The sequence below is a fragment of the Nipponia nippon genome, unplaced genomic scaffold (assembly GCF_047370975.1).
Source record: "Nipponia nippon isolate SJK-2023a ecotype South Korea unplaced genomic scaffold, ASM4737097v1 scaffold_1, whole genome shotgun sequence".
NCBI lineage: Eukaryota > Metazoa > Chordata > Aves > Pelecaniformes > Threskiornithidae > Nipponia > Nipponia nippon.
The window spans coordinates 40,511,638-40,528,433 of NW_028262290.1; the positions used below are offsets into that span (position 1 = coordinate 40,511,638).

The following is a 16,796-nucleotide window of genomic DNA, read 5'->3' on the forward strand; positions in this document are numbered from 1 at the left end:
CGCCACACTACTGCTTATGGCTCTAAGTGAAATTAAATTGATGATAAAAAGCTTAGAATCCCTAGTGAGCAGCAGTCCATAACACAGAAAAATGTGATACATTTTTCTGGCATAATCAGCTCCTGAGAAGAGAGACCTGGTACTGATTCAGTAAGAGTCATGCTTACAATGCAAACAACTAACCACTCACTTTAAGAAAAAAAAAATATAGTAAAAAGTAAACAGTCAGGACAGATCACTTGAGTTTCATAAACTTGCAAGACTTGGATGAAGAATGGTTATACTTTATACCAGAATAAATGCTACTGATATACCACACAGTTGTTCAAAATCTTCTGCTTGTATACAGAACAAGAATTCATAAGAATATTCCTTAAATAGCTAAAAGAAACAAAAACAAATCGTACTTCTGAAAGGAATTTGTTCTGGCCCTGTTTTGCCTTAAACCGCTTAATCTTCTGCTGAATTCTCTTGTCTTTGTCCAGCTCTTCCACAGATGCCCATTGACAATGAAGGTAAGAACTAGAAGATGAAACAGAAAATCTTACTCAGAACTATGCTTCCATTGCATACTCCTGTGTATCCCACTAGTATAGCTAGATCTTTCCAGAACACTGTAGTTCCACGCTTGGGAAACTGGACACTATCTTCTTCATCAGACAGGTTATTAACAAATCATCCTTACTGGAAGTAATTGTACTTACTAATGGAGAAACTTGTCGGTAAATAAAAACAACTCCTACTCAAAACTTAAATACATACCCCATTCGTTTAGTGTTTAGCACAAAGCTAAGATGATTTTTGTTGGGCATACTTAAAACATAATTACTATACAAGACATTTATCATAAATGTCACTATTTAACATCATATTCTAGTAAAGAGTAGGGTTTTTAGAAGTTAATAAAAATATGCAGATTTTCTAAATACTAACATGCTATACCCTGTTTTTTGTGAGAACAGCATTGTAATTAAAAGTCAGATATAAGTCATTTGAAGTTTTAACACCAATAGAAAGAAAAGAAAAACCCTTGTAAATGCAGTTACATGGTAATAATTAATTTTTAAGAAAACACAAAGTAAGGAACATGAGCATCTCTGCCAAAATGACTAGTCCCAGTTTATAAATTTAGAATCTGTCAAAAGTTATATTGCTAAGAAGTCTAAGACATGAATAGTTAATACAAAAATTACATGCCAATGTAATAAAACTAAACAAAGCATAATTAAGCTATTAAACATCATGCAATAATCAACATAGTGCAAAAGGTACAAAGATGGCAGCATACTTAAAGTGAGGTCAACTATCTGCATTTAGTGGCATGAGACTCACTTTAAGGAAATTTCTGTCTCTCGGATGAAAAATTTGCCAAAATTAAACAAGATATGCTGTTTTTCTGAACGAAAAATGAGCTTATCCTGCTGCAAAGTATCTTATTTTAAATACTAATTGCATTGCAGTTTCAGAGCCCAGAAGTGAAACAACATGCTGCTCTCACCACTATTACATCCCTCTTACGGAGGGGCAGCTATCTGCTGAAATATCGGAAGCCATCTCGTTTGTCATTGTAGACATTTTGTTGCACACAAATCTTGGTTTTGAAACAACATTAAGGGCTATTTTTGAGTAGATTGCAGGCACGTTACTCTACAGTTGCAGCTAGATCTACACAGCTACACAGGCATGTGCTCATGAATCTGCATGCATAATGAGGCTTAGATTGAAGTTTTGAATAGCAGAGAAATTTTACCTATGGATTTCATTTTGGCGAGAACACAAATTGAGACTACACTATGAAACCTAGTAAAACCAATGCAAGGTATTTCCCTGTTTATTTGCCACTGTTTTGGATTAAACATTAGAAATGTTTAAAGTTGAATAGTAGCACTTATATCATTTACAAAACCAGTTTTTAAAAACTATTTGGAAGTTATGTGAACTTAAAGATAGTAATCAAACCTATAACTTTACTTACAAGTTTTTGTACTTTACATAGAATTCCTCTGTTTCTACCTCCTCTCCATTCTCCATCTATAAGAAAAGAAATATTGAAATGTGAATTAAACCACTAAACAGCCCAATTTAGTTAATGATTAAAACTAACCAAAATACGGTCCCCACGCAGAGAGACAAGTGGAGGTGCAGGAAAGCGTTTGTAGGGGGAAGACATGGGTGAAGAGTTTCCTCCAGCAGCTTACCCAAGTACATACTGCACTGCTTACTACAACTTCCAAGAGATGAATCATTTGAACTCCTCCCTAACCACATGCAGCTTCATTCACAACCTCACCCCAAACCTGGCTTTCTGCCAAACCCACAGTGTTAAGTAGAAGCCAAGTGTACCATTTTCTCAGGCAGCAGCCAATTAGCAACTGCACTCCTGAATGCCATATGTATTATTTTTGGCTGGCTCATGGCAACTTTACATTGTGGGTTTTGTAATGTTTTAAAAAAGAGTTTTAAAGGGGGTTTATTCCTCCATATAGTTAATAACTCCAAACAAGAAGCCATATAAAACTAAACCTTATACCTCGGCTAGCATTTTAGTGCATCAGTGTTCATGGCTTTAGTTTTACTCAATGGTGCAATTAAATTCACTCAGGCAAGATGTCTCACATACAGAGCAGCCAAATTAAATTAACACCCAAAACCTACATTTAAAGCAAGGTTAAAGTTGTGATATAAACCAGCAAAACCAAGGGCATTCAGTGCTAAGGGTTGAGACTACCCTTAACTCATCCCTAGTGCCAAAGTACTGCATAACATATGGCATGTAATACTTTGTTGAATTACTCCTGAACCCAGCCATAGGACAAACTAAGGACAGTGCACCAGGCACACATTCAGAATTCCATTTATGTCACAACATTAACGGTTTGTGTTTACTAATGAACTTTGGAACAATTTTAAACAGAAGAGGATTTTCTGTTTTACATACTTCATGAGGGACAACAACATCTGTAATAAATATTGTATGTAGCACTAAACAGACAAAACTGTTGACCCCTGTATAAGTCAACATCCTCCATCTTTTCATATATATAAATATATAAAAGAGAGAGAAAAAATATATATAAAAGAGAGATGCTCTGAAGCTAGAGGATGAATTGTCATCTTCCAAATTCTCTCTCAAAAGAAAAGTTGCTGGCTAGACATTACTTCCATAGCAGTGCAATTAAAGAACAACCATAGCAGCTGCATTAAACTCTATTCTAGCACAGTGAAGAAAAAGTTAAGGCATTCCTAATCCCTGATTTACATCGTATTCCTTCTCTTCCAGACTGATTCCACAATGATTTTATCATTTTAGCGTTTATATCACTCCAGTACAGTCTGCTTGTGCTCCTTTCTAGAGAGAGGCGCAACACCAGCTTCCACCTAGTTCCCTCTGAAGAAATGGAAGATAAGGTATTCCTGGAGCTAGCTCTTGATCATTTCGAACCCTCTACTGAAGATAAACTATCCCCTAACCCTAAACACAGGGAAGAAGCTTCTCTGTCACTTACAAAGATACTGTCAAAGGAAGAAATTTGAAGACCATGAAGATTTTTTTTTTTTAAACAAAAAATTTGAAAGGGATATTTCTCAAGAAGATATTCATATTTAGAGGTCAAAACTATTTAAAAAAAAAGTATTAAAAAAAGGAGATCCCATTATCTGAATCTATTCACTACCCTGAGGCAAAATTAGTCTTTAAGAAGTCGTCCCTAATTTTAAGACGTTAACTTTTTTTTATTTTCCGGAATGTGTTATGGCCTTTCATTAGTTATGACTCTTTCATTAGTTTTAAATCAGAATCCTTTGAGACACATCCATCTTACAATGACAACATGGTTAAACACCTATATATAAAGGTTTCATATTAGCCAATTTAACTCCCCTCAACAGCATTTCAGTCAAGTGCATTTTCTGTCAACTGCAGAATTATTAACAATAATTTACAATATAAATCTTGATAAAACCTGTAACTCTCATGAGTAAAACATACTTTTGTATTGTCTAATAGGTAATAACTGGTCTACGTTATTACATGTTCAATGAATGTGCATCAAAGATTCACCTAAATAAAAATTATTTCGGGAAAAAAAAAGTTCTAAAAATCTTACTCTGGCATTCATGCTTATGTCTAAAAGAAAAAAATTCTTATCAAGTTACAATCACCAGCACAAGTAGGGTTTAACAATACATCAGTTTAGAATATATGAGACAGAAGCTTATGCCTTTGACGTCACTGACCAACCCCCATGACACGTACATTTACATTAACCAGGTAAAAAGGTGAGATAGAACATTCATGCAAAACTCTCCCAAAACTGATTACGCAGACATCCTAATATAGCGCATGGCAGACTTAGGCAACACAGGACACTTCAAATTATCATTGCCCAGGTGCGACCATAATTGACAATCTGATCCACAGTTTCTGCAGATAATTAAGGAAATAAATGATCCGTCCTTCAAGCAAATACTTAAGAGCACACAATCTTGCACCCTCATTGCCACAGAAGTGATACAGTAATACCTGCTAATGCAAAAGTTATTTGAGCATGCCACTCAGGTGTAGAGACAAGAGCGAGCTTAAAAAAAAAAAAAAAAAAAAAAACACACCAAAAAAAACCCCAAACAAATATCAACTGCTAGAAAAATAGCAGACAGAACACATCAGTAACAGATGCGAAGCAACACATAAAAACCAATCACCTCAATTGATACTTAGCACTAGGTTGTAAACTAATCAGTTTGTGGAAGAGATGTAGGCATTTGTACACAGTTCAATTACATCTAATCCTTACCATGTATTGGTAGGCAAAAAGAGAAATTCAGATGCGTAACATGTAGGTATAATGTTCTACAAACTCCACACCTTTGCATAATATGTGCTATTTGTGCTGAATAGCACACTTAGTTCTAGTCATTCATTGTAAAAGTTAAGGAGAAGAAATTCAAAGGGGGCTAAAGCTGGCCAAGAAAATAATTAGAAAAAAATGAAACATTCCCACACACAAACTGAAGACGTCAGGACCGTGATGATTTGGAAAGAGAGTGATACACGTACTTAACACTTTCTGCAAGAAGGGAGAGTATTCAACAGAATTCAAAATTCCATGTTAAGAACAACAGGGAAAAACGCTGTCTTTTATACTTCAAACATGAACTAAAGTAATTTCTAATATTTTACCCTGTACATTTCAAAAATGACTGCAAGTACAGTACTGCATCATATCTGGTAACTCCAAAGCCAGACTAAGGCGATTTTTGAGAAAATCAGCATAATTTTATGATAAGAATACTGCTCCATAAGTGTATTATCGAATGTCCTTTATTTGAACACAACATCTTTGTTACAACCTAATCCACTGAAAGGTTTCCTGGTGAAGCCTTTCCTCATGTTTATTTTATGCACTGGTCCTGATCGCAGCAATTTTACTTTGATTAGTAATCTAACAACCAGGGTTTTGATGACGTTAGTAAGAGTGTAAAAGACCTTTAATAAAAGCACAGTTGGATACTTCAGATGTTAAATACTAACATCCTGAAATCCATTTTTTTTTTAATTTTGGAGAGGAGGGTTGGGGAGAAGAGCAGGGAAAGAAGAGACAACCCCTCAAACCTGCAAATACAATCCATAAAAAACATTAAAGAAAGAGCTCAAAATAGAGCTTGCCTCCAGCAGAGCTTGCAATCAAAGACATGTAGGCAGCAGACCAACCACTTCCCACAAACTGCAGCAAAATACACACTCCCCATGAGTAATCACACCTTTGTTTGCAGGGGAGAGGAAGAAGAGAAGAATAATTGGTGAAAAACAGCTTCCAATGTAAAGACATTTATGAAAAGATCACATTTCTCCTCTCCTGCCTAGTAGATCATCAGGACAACTAATTACTAAGTTTATATTACATGAAGTTCCTCTGAAAAATAAGCCTATGGTTTGAAATACAAAATATAGCTCTGGACTTCAAAAAAAGCCCTAGAGGTTTTATGCTGCGAAAGCTGCAGAAACAGGTCAAATTCAATCACAGCCAGTCATGACATTGCATGAATTCAGGTTTACAAAGCTGTTAATGATGTTATGACAGTAGTAATAAAATTGAAAAAAAAAAAAAAAATCCCCCCTTCCCCCAAAACTAAACCACCACAACATAAAAAAAAAAAATCCATTAATAAAGGTAACTACTTTAAGGAAAAATACTTCTGGTTAACTAAGGTCAACATGAGTACCATATCTATATTAACCAGACAGTTTTCTGCCCAACTGCAGTACAAGTCAGAGGATTAGCTACACAAGAGTGTCTATAAAATATAATAATGCCCTTTTTGGAACAAGTTCTTTTCTACTTCCTACTCAGAATGTAACAGTTTAGAAGTGCAAAGGCCAATGAAGTTGTGAAGCAGATCAGAAGAATCCGTAAGCAAAGTAAGAACATAACTAGCAACCAGGGCAGAATTAAAAGAGCACCACACTTAACTAAAGAGAGTGTTTCTTTCACCATCTTAGCATAGCGACAAGGAAGATATTAACCATCTGTATACGTAACATTCCTGATTGCATATAAAGTTGTTTTAGCTGCTAAGCACAACCACTATCAAAAGATACAAAAATTATGGGCAAGGATTTTTGTTTACTAGAAAAGGCAGAAACTTAGGATGCAAGAGAGTTCTCTCACTCCACAAACTCCCATAAAACATCACTCTGAAGTGAAGAGAACCACAGATTTCATCCAGGTATGCATTATTTGCTAAAATCAAAATTCTCATCTGAAGAAATGCAAGAAAAGAGCGGAAGACTAAGCAAGTAATCTGTTTTGTGTATGTCTATCCAAAACCACGTTAAATACCATCTAAAGACACTTTCAGGGAACCTCCTCTATTCAATAAAACAGTTTTTCAATTTGGAATATCCAAGGTATTTTAAGAACTTAATAGAGGTTTCAGCAGAAATATGCTTAGCCTGTTTAAAAATATGGGGGGAAGGGGTTTGGTTTTACCTTTTTCTTGACTGAGCGGCTACTCATGATTTTCTCCACAACAGGACCTTCAGCATCAGCAGATTCCTACATCATAAATACCATACAAGAGTTATGGGAGTGCATCTTTGTTACTTGAAGACTTACTTCATTATAAAAACTTGAAATAATTTTTTTACAGCAGGAGTTTAATATACAGGACGACTTTTTCCCCCTAGCATGAGAACTGAGAGGATTCAAACAGATTTAATACCATAATAAAGGATTGAAGGATACTTGTTTAAGCCCATTTTTAAAGAGCCAACGCAACTCCAGCTCTCTCACTAAGGCTAATATGCACGGATACAGAGATATAACCACACGAGCAGTTCATCTCTCCTAAATGCTTTCAGCACTATACAGCCCAAATATTAGATGATGTTCAAAAACTCTAGCTGGATATGTAAATGTCAACACAATAGCTATTAAAATTGCCTGAGATTCTCTATCACACTATTACATTAATTCACTATTACAACTGCAGGCAAACCTAAGACACAATTAACAATGGAGATCACATACAGTATTTCACAGGGCTTAACAAATTGCCAAATGAGATACCAAAGAACATGTATGTATTCTCCAATAGGTCATCAGTTAGTTAAGTGAAGTAGTTCTTAGAAAAAGCAGTACAAAACAATGAGATTGTTACAACAGTCATTCCTATATTATTACCCCTCATCTTATTCAAACTATTTTATCCATCATTTACATTGCACAGAGAATAAAGTGTACCCTGCTGGGTACGACAAGGCAGTAATTTCATAAAGGGGTTCTTACAGTGCCTAGCAGCAGGGGACAAGCTTGAGTGGTTTATTAAAGTCACAGAAGCCAGACCACTGAATTCACAGAAGTAAATTCAAGACTCCCAGCAGTCCAGTTTGGTTTCCTTTTAATGTCAAAGAACTGTGTCAAACTGCATATCATCAGCTTGTAAACAAAGTCATGAATTAATATATTCTTTAAGATGGTAAAAAGCTAATGCCTTCTGGCACACTGTGCCAACCATGGATGAAAACCATTCCAGAGAAGGGCCCACATTTGAACTTTGAATGCTGCAGTTACAGCCATCTTTCCAGTCCGTTCGCATCTGACCTGTTGCTCTGACTGAGAAGTATTTGAAGGAGAGTCTCGTCCAGCAGCATCAGCATCATCAGCCTCCTCATCTGAAATCTTGAACTCCAGGTCTTCTGTATAACGCTTCCTCTTCACCTGCCTGCTGGAGCGCCGCTTCTAAATAGAAAGCATTGATATTTTTCATGAGAAACAAAACTGGTAAGATTGCAGAATAACTGAGAAACTTCTTCATATTTTTCAAATATACTACTGTGTAGCAAACACGATTACTTTTACAGCACCCTGACAGAAACAGTAGAATCAACATACTACTATTCTGAGTTCCTGCCTGTTGGCTGCTTTTAATGTCTGTTGAAACAAACAAACCAACCAACCAACCCACCCACTTCATGCTTGTTCTGAGTTGGGAAGTGGTAATTTTTTTTTTAGCATTACTAAAACCACATTAGAAAATTAAAAAGCGTTATCTCAGAAAGCAAATTAAAATACAAGAAGTTGCACCTCTCAATTCACGTCTACGACAAACTTTGACAGATGGCCAATGCAGGAACCAAATGCCACCTTTCCGCAGCACGGCTCCTGGTGTTGCTAAGCAGTGACAACACACTTTCTTGCTCTCCCCATCCGCCCAGTTGTACCCAGATTATCTTGTAGGGGAAATACAATGAAATACAATTTCCTCACTCCACTGACCCAGCGCTGTTCAGAAAGACACCCTGCAGCACAGCATGGGAAAAGACCCCAAACTAAGAGAGGAAAATTAAAAACTTGAACTACCCTAAACTGAAGACATGGTTTCTGTGTCCCCCCAACCCTCATGTCCAGGATGAGAGAAAGATTCAGAGAAACTGTAGAAAACAATCTGTAAAATACACAAGCGTGCATTTGACAGAATTTGCAACTTGACACTCGGTGCCAGACACCATTTTGTGCAACAGTAAAATTCAAATTCCCAAATAGTCTGCATCAGGTTATACATTTTGAAAAGCTGAGAGCATATGCCGTTGAAGGAAACTGTCAACTGAGCATCAAATATCTCAATGGACTGATGTATATATTAAAAAAAAAAAAAAATTATGTTGAGTATCAACTGTTAAAAAAAAAAAATCTTTATGAATTGATATACTACTTATTTTTATGTCTTTCTCAGCTTAACACACATCTTCACCGGTACATGCAAATACTTATGTACCTTGTTTAACAGATCTATGCACCCAGGTCTCTCAATGTACATAGACGAACTCAAACATTTACTTTTAGATAGTTAATCATACTTTTTAAAGCACAAATATCTGATGCACTTCACATAATTATAAATCTTTTCTTTAACGGAAAATGAAATTTTTGAGCAAAGGTTAAGTTTACATCACCCTTTTAAACAATGGTGATGTGGCTTCTACCTTTAACATAGTAACTTATGGGGGACTCCCACAAAACTTTAACAATATTTTTATACTTGAAAATAGATGCCACTTGGCAAATTTGAACCCTCATTTCCGTAATCACTGATGGGAAAATATCAATTTTCTTTTGGCTCAATAGGTAAGTCTTACCATTATTTTTGGTGCCAAAAATCTCTTCTTCCACTTCCCTAATAGAAAGGATGCCTAAAACGTTATGGTAATCTTCTATTTGATTTTCATTGACTTGGTTAGCTTCCTGTTTCCTCTAACATCCACATGAGGCTTTGCAATTGTTACGCACTGCTGTCAGAAACTGTGCATACATTTACTTGCATCAGATTATCTTTTACTCATTAACCGATCTACAGATAGAAAGGTGAGCAATACGCTTGAAAATGGATTCTAAAAAATCTGTACGGTAACAGGCATAAGTAAGTATTTTTCCTCTCTAAAGATAACAGTGTGCATTAGTACATAATATCGTTACAGAACACTCAGTATTTAATCCTAAGAATGCAACGGTGTTTCAGACAACTGAATAATATCAATCTCAGTTGGGAAAGGCATAACAGGTTATTAATTCTAGCTGTCCTAGCGTATATGGTTGTAACCCTTCCCTAAGTTTACACAAAGAAGGGTGCGTGCAGTATAACACACACAGTGTGAGAAAGTATTAAGAAACAAAAATTACCTGAAATACTTTATTACATTTTAATTAAAAAGTGATGCAAATGCCCTAACACTTGTATTTACAAAAAGAAAAAAGTATTTCAAATGTAAAGTTTAGCACCCAATTGAGTTTCACAAAGAGAAAGGTTTGTCCCACTAAACTGAAAAAAAGCAAAACATGCATATATATTCAACTGTAGACAGTATATAATTACTTGCAAGTTAACCAAAAAAACCATCAACTCCAGAAGTTTCTTCTACATCTTTTGTCAGTGCCATTAATCAGGCTGAGAGAGATTTGTGGCACAGGACAGAAAACTTATTCTTCAAACATTTTAATGTTTGCATGGTGTATCTCAACTTCTCTAATTCAGAATACATGGTTTGCATGAATCAGAAATAACACTCTCTTCTGTTGCTGCTTTTGTTTTTAACTCAAGTATGCTAGATTGCTCACATTTCAGTATACTCTACGCCCTTCTGGAAAACAGTAAAGGGGAAAGCATAAACCATGTTTGTGTTAGGACACCACTGTTTGCCAGCCTCTTCACCAGGCTGCTTTGACCATTGTCAAGTGAACATCAGTCTCAACATCCCTCATAACTAGAAGCAACACATCCACAACCTGATGTGCAACGGACAAACGCAATGGATTTCAGTAATACCAGCATGACTATTTAGGAGTCTCATCTTTCCCCATCACAATATGCCTCTACCCCTTCATGAGGGAATTCTTATTTTTAATGCCCACTCTGACCACTGCCAGCAGAAGCAAGCCAAGAGCTGACCACTTCTTAACACGGCTCATGACAGAGCACACAAAAGTTGCCATATATGCTATTTCTATTTCCAGATTTTCTTTACACGAAATGAAGTTTGGACAGAAAGTGATAGGTGCACAGTGGTCAAGAGAAATTGTCAATGTTAGCAGATGACTGGCAGTCCTGCAAAAAGGCCCTTCATCCATGAAAGCAGTGTAGTTACAAGTCCCTGACGTGCACATTTCTGACATCCTGCTTTGTCATGTCTTATTCTTGATTTCAGAAGGTTTGCAAAGCCAATGCAAGAAGAAACACGAGGCTTATAAGAAAGAGCTCATAATGGTACAGTAAGTCTACAAAGCAGAAAATTCAGCACCGTAATGCAACAGCGATGGAAGGGAACGCGTGAAAACTCAGCAGCACCGAACACATATCTGCAGGTAACAAGACTGTAAAGCAAAATTATGATGAGAAATACTTGTTTTAGTAAAATATTCACTATGGTGATTTCCAGTTCTCACCTTCTTGGTATATCATTCTAAACAACACAGAAAATACCCAAATACCTGTATCTCTGTCAGCCTGTATCTGTAATACCTGTATCTCTGTCAGCCTGTGAGAACTACCATTCATGCACCTAAATTGTCAATGGCTACATTGACCTTGAAAGATAGCATTACCTGAACCCCTGGGTCATCTTCGTCTTCAGGATGAGGTGATGGTGGCGGAGTTTTTTCCAAATCTGAGTTTTCAGAACCTTCCTTTCCCTTGTTAACCTTTTTCTTTGCAGCACTAGTTTCTGAATCTGGTTTCTTGTTACTGAAACAGAGGTATTTTTCATCAGTATTTGTACAAAACTGTAAGCAAAAAGTGCTTAACAAAATAGTTAATCTGTGAGATGTTTATTTTCAGTCACTTATTTTCAACTGCCTTCCTTATTTAAGTATTTAAACATAACTGTAAAATCAATGATGCATGGGCCATCACTATACATTTCCCATTCCTTAACAACGGACGCCTCGCTTCTTCCCTTCAAGGTCTTAGGCAGTGACACTGAATATGTCTTCAACAAGAAACTAAAAATGAGACTGGAAAGGAAGAGCTGCTCTCTTCAAAACCTGCACTTTCTGAAGGCGGTGTTTGGGCAGCCTGACACATGTGATAGAGAAACAGGGTTATGTGTGCACTTGTCTTGATATTAACTGTGCGGACCAGGTGAGCAGAACCAGAGGAAGCGCGATCAAAACAAAGGAACAAACGAGAAAATCCTTCGTTTTCTTCTACCATCCCTGCTATTTCCAAGCAGAAAAGGCCCTTTTGTGTCAGCTCTGAGGGCACCCCTACAGCCTCAATGCATGCAAACACAGCGTGTACGGGGGGGAAAAAAACCATCCAGCTGGTATCTCAGCATCTTCATGATACTGGAAAGCTATATCCTCCGACAGTAGAGAAAGGTTTTGGGGATTGTTTCTCCCCCTCCTCCCCCACAAAAAACATTCACCACCTGAGGAGCTGGGACCCCACCTCTCCAACTGCACTCAAAGGCCTGGAAATGAGTAAGGACGCACGTACCAAAATTCAGCTTTAAATAACGTCGTCACCAAATCACACACCGAGATGACCTTCAGCATTGTGGGGATGAAATTTTTAAATAGCAACGAAGAAGCATTGACGGTAAAAGTTAGTAATTTTAAGCACATTTAGCTTTTGAGCCTCGCGTGGGTTTTCACTAGGCTTTTTTCCTCCTCTGTGGTCAACCCCTGCAGGCCTGATACTGATTTGACAGGCTGGTTGTGGAAATAATACCGAGATGTTTAAGAGCAGCGCAGAGTTAGTTACGCGCTGGCACCCGCCAAACGGCGAGTACAGGTCGCCAAACAGCGTGACAGGCGCTTTTATACGGCTTCTGCACCCTCGAAGTTTTAATTTCATACCCGGGATGCTGCCTGGGGTTTGTTTTTCCTTCATAATCCCCAGCCTTGTAACTTCTCAAACAAACATCAGCTTTAAGCTTGTTCATTTTGATCAGCGCCTTGGCCCACTGAAGGTGTATTTTGGAGCTGCAATTTAAAATTCCCGAATGCGGTTAGACGTCGCTTTGGGACCGCGAGAAACTCGGTCGTCGCGTCGTTCTCTTTTGCCGCCTGCGTTTAAACTGATGTTGACTCAAAAACAGAATTTGCAAGTGAAAAGACTGGGAGTTTTGGAAACGGATTTGTATTATGGTGAAATTACAGGGCTTTCCTCTCAAAAAGACACCTCAAACTGTGAGAATTTAAGAAGGGGGTGGGGGTGGGTGGTGGTGTTGGCACGGCGGGACGAGCGCGGCCATGAGCCGAGCCCCTGAGGGAGGCGGAGGGGAGACGGGGAGAGCGCGGCCCGCCCGGCGGCCTCCCCCGGGCGCGCGGGGCGCGCGCGGGCCGCGGCTCCCCTCCCGGCGTTTGTTTCCGCTCTAGCTGCCACCAATGGCACAAAGCCCCAGCTGAAGCGGGGCCCCCTCGCCTTTCATCCGCGCGCCGAGAGCGCTGGCGTCGCCCCGGCAACCCGCGGCCACGTGACCAGCACCTGCTCCGCTGGCTGGCGGCCACCGACTGCAGCCATCTGCTTCCCTCAATCAGCGCCCGGCCGCTCCCGGCACCTGCGCGGCCGCGTCCTCTGCCCCCCCCCCCCCCCCCCCCCCCCCTTAATCAAATCACCGCGAAACCGCTTCCAAAAAAAAAAAAAACAACCAAAAAAAAACAAAAAAAACCCACCACCAAACCAAACCCCACTTTACATATTTCTCGAATTTGTTGAAATGAAAGGTAAGCCTGTCAGGGGAGCTGGACGGCCGCCAGGTGAAGCGAGCTGACAGGCTGGCGCTCTTCGCCCCTGACCCCCGTAAATCAGAGCGAGGCGCGCAATTAAGTTTAGTAGTCGTTACCGTGCCCCGGGAGCACCGCCGCCTATGAATAACAGGCTTAAAGTCGGCAAGAATAGCGTGGACCGGGTTTGATAAAATATCAATTTGCTGAAAGGCCGGGAAGCGCTAACGAGGGCCTGCCTGCCCCGGGCGACCGGCCGCCACCGCGCTGCCGGCGAGGCCCAGACAAAGACCCCGCCAGCCACTCCAGCGCTGGCGGCAGGTCTGCCCCGACAAAGGTTTCTTTCCAGCCTGCCGTAGACCTTTCCCCCCCTCGCAGCGGCAGGGACTCCAGGCTGAGAGTATTTCATGACCTATATATACCCTGGGGCCGCTCCTGGGCGTCCTGGGTCACTCGCGGTAAGGGAGACACAGGCGAAGCAACTGGGACACAGTTTCAAACCTCTCCCCTTGCCAGGCCGGTTAAAAACCGACACGTGAAAGAGCCACCAACCTGGGGGAGAACAAAGCCTGCGTGTGCAGTGGCACTGGGAATTTTGAGTTCTAAATTCAGCAGAAAAATTGCTCTTTTTAAATGCACAGCTACAGTTTCAAGAAAAGGAAGTTAGGTGAAGAACAGCCCCGTCCCTTTGAGCGAGGCGAGGCTTTGCTTCCCCCTGGGCATCACACACCCAGGAGCTTCACCTGGCCAGCGGCAGCATCGGCTTCCTCGAATTGCCACCAACTGCTGCTCCTCTCCCTCCTCCCACGGAGCCAGCGTGATTTGATCCTCACAATTCAATGCACCCGCTTTCGACTGAGCCTTTCCACTTTCCAGCAGATCATACTCGTGCCATTCAGGAACGGTGTTAGCCTGGACCAGAATTACCTTTCCACCTGTGAGTACAGGCAGGTAAAAACCTGCTCTTAGACAAATTGCCATTACCATTAGGGTCTGCATGTCAATGCTTAACTCTGGATGCACATCTGATAGTACTTTCCAAATTTGGCAATAAGGAAAGGCAAACTGTAATATACACATTTAGACAGCTCGCTCTCATTTGGTTTTACACAACATTTAAATTTTTTACTACAAAATTTAGCCAAGTCCCACTAGAGACAAGATAGTGTCCAGTCCCAAAACAAGAACTAGAAATCTGGAAGAAACTGAAGTAGTATTTACCACACACAAAACACTAAAATATTTTAAAACCGTCAGTTAAAACTAGTCCTTCTATTCAAGCGATACGAAAACAGACATTTCAGATCAGATGTCTTACAATCTAGCTGTCCAATACCACTTTCTGGTTTCATCCTCTTATCCCCGAGGACTGCACAGCATACTGACCAAAGGGGATCAGTAAGATGACAACTTGCAGAAGGTCAGACGAACAACAACACGAAGGAAAACAGGGGCTGAAGAGGAAAAGAGTAAGTAGGATATCTGAAAAGAAAGCTTGAATTACAATTTGAGAACAAGTATCCAAACTTTGACAAAGTGTTTTGTGTCAGTTCATCAAGCAGCCACCTACAGAGCTAGGTCAAACTCCAGGAACTTACCAGGGCCAAACTATCTGACTCAAAAATACCCCAAAAAGCATGGCATGCTTCGCAGGATTAAGAGGGGAAGTAATTAGCCTGTATGTTTACATTGTGCAACTGCTACACCTGATCTGGGTAACTGACAGATCTATTTATTACTGTAATTTATGATGGCTATCAGGATTTGGATGATGCTTTTTTCTGTAACTTAAACATTTAAAATAAGTCAGACAGACTATTGATCCCTATTTTACCGTTTGGGAACACTGCCCCGTGACAAATTCATGATTGGAACCTGGCTTAAAAAAAGAAGTTATACATCCACTGTTGCACATCAAAACCATAAAAAAAATAATCCCACTCTCTCAAAATGTTAGAGCTGTCAGACTTTCTGTACTGCCTTGCCTTTTCTGTACTGCCTTGCCTGAGGAAAACAATTATTTTTGAAGCTCCTAGTGTAATCAAAACATATTTTTTTAAATCCGTTTTTATATGTCACAAAAGTAGGAAAAACAACAGGACAACTAGGTTTTTTCCAGCCTGAAAACTCAGCCAAATTACTAAAAAGTACGCTTCAGTAACAGCAAAGCCCAGAAGGCCTGCCAGCAGCAAAGGCAAAGGTAAATATCTGGCAGCTGGGCTGGTTCAGAAGGGAGATGAGGACAGGTGTGAACAGGAACAGCCTCAGTGGACGCGTGCATGGAAATCTCGCACGATTTCCTGTTCTCTCCCACAGGCACCCCCTTCCTGCCTCGCTCAGGACGATCCCAGCTTGGGAGTGGAAACTACCACCACCGCCCCAGGACCTCTCTTCCTGTCCTCCAGCTCCCCAGGGTGCTGCATGCTGCTGTCCGCACCGCTCCCCTGCGCAGCAGCCGCTTCCCGCTTCCGCGGCCAGGAGCCATCCCCTTTCCAATACAACAAACAGCGAATCTGTGCACCAAAAAAGTCCGTCTCCATCTCCCTCTAAAAGAGGTCATTATGCTCATGCTTAGCACTCCCCTTGCGAGCAGCAACCCACTCGCCCTACCCTGCATCCCAGCCCGCTGCTGTATGTGTGGGAAGGACGAGGAGTTTCCCCTGCCACAGGGAGGGGAGGAAGCAGATAACAGCGGCCCTGCAAAGCACAGCACACTGCTTTGAGGAGGATGGGAGGAGGGACAAGCTCCTGCAAAGAGCTGCCATTTGGCCCTCGCAAATAGTTACTGCTTCCCTCACCATAATCGGTGGCCATTCTCTAGGATTTCATAGGAAGCAGCGGGAGAGATATCAGCTGTGCTGCAGCGTGATCTTCTCAAACAGGTGGTCCTCCTCTCCTCCAGGGACAGGCACAGGAGGAACAGACATCTGAGCCATGACTTTGCAATTCAGTAGGACTACTTGCCTTTCCCTGTCCATCTACTTTTGGAAAAATCTGCCTGCTTTGCATGTGCCTAAAGCTGGCTCCATAACATTAAGAGCCCACATAATACTCTGCACCCACACAATTTGATGA

The 16,796-nt window shown here is 40.3% G+C and overlaps 1 protein-coding gene across 4 annotated transcripts in view; it reads right to left on the minus strand.

Annotated features, from left to right (window-relative positions):
• CHD7 (chromodomain helicase DNA binding protein 7) overlaps positions 1-16,796 on the minus strand; it is a 145,752-nt gene that overhangs the window by 38,640 nt on the left and 90,316 nt on the right. For all 4 annotated transcript variants that reach the window (XM_087752683.1, XM_087752692.1, XM_087752706.1 and 1 more), the window contains 5 exons: positions 11,598-11,736; positions 8,103-8,240; positions 6,990-7,055; positions 1,976-2,031; positions 408-522 (listed from right to left, as the gene is read on the minus strand). In XM_087752683.1, coding sequence (XP_087608809.1) covers positions 408-522; positions 1,976-2,031; positions 6,990-7,055; positions 8,103-8,240; positions 11,598-11,736 — 514 coding nt within the window. The remainder of the gene's footprint in view (positions 1-407; positions 523-1,975; positions 2,032-6,989; positions 7,056-8,102; positions 8,241-11,597; positions 11,737-16,796) is intronic.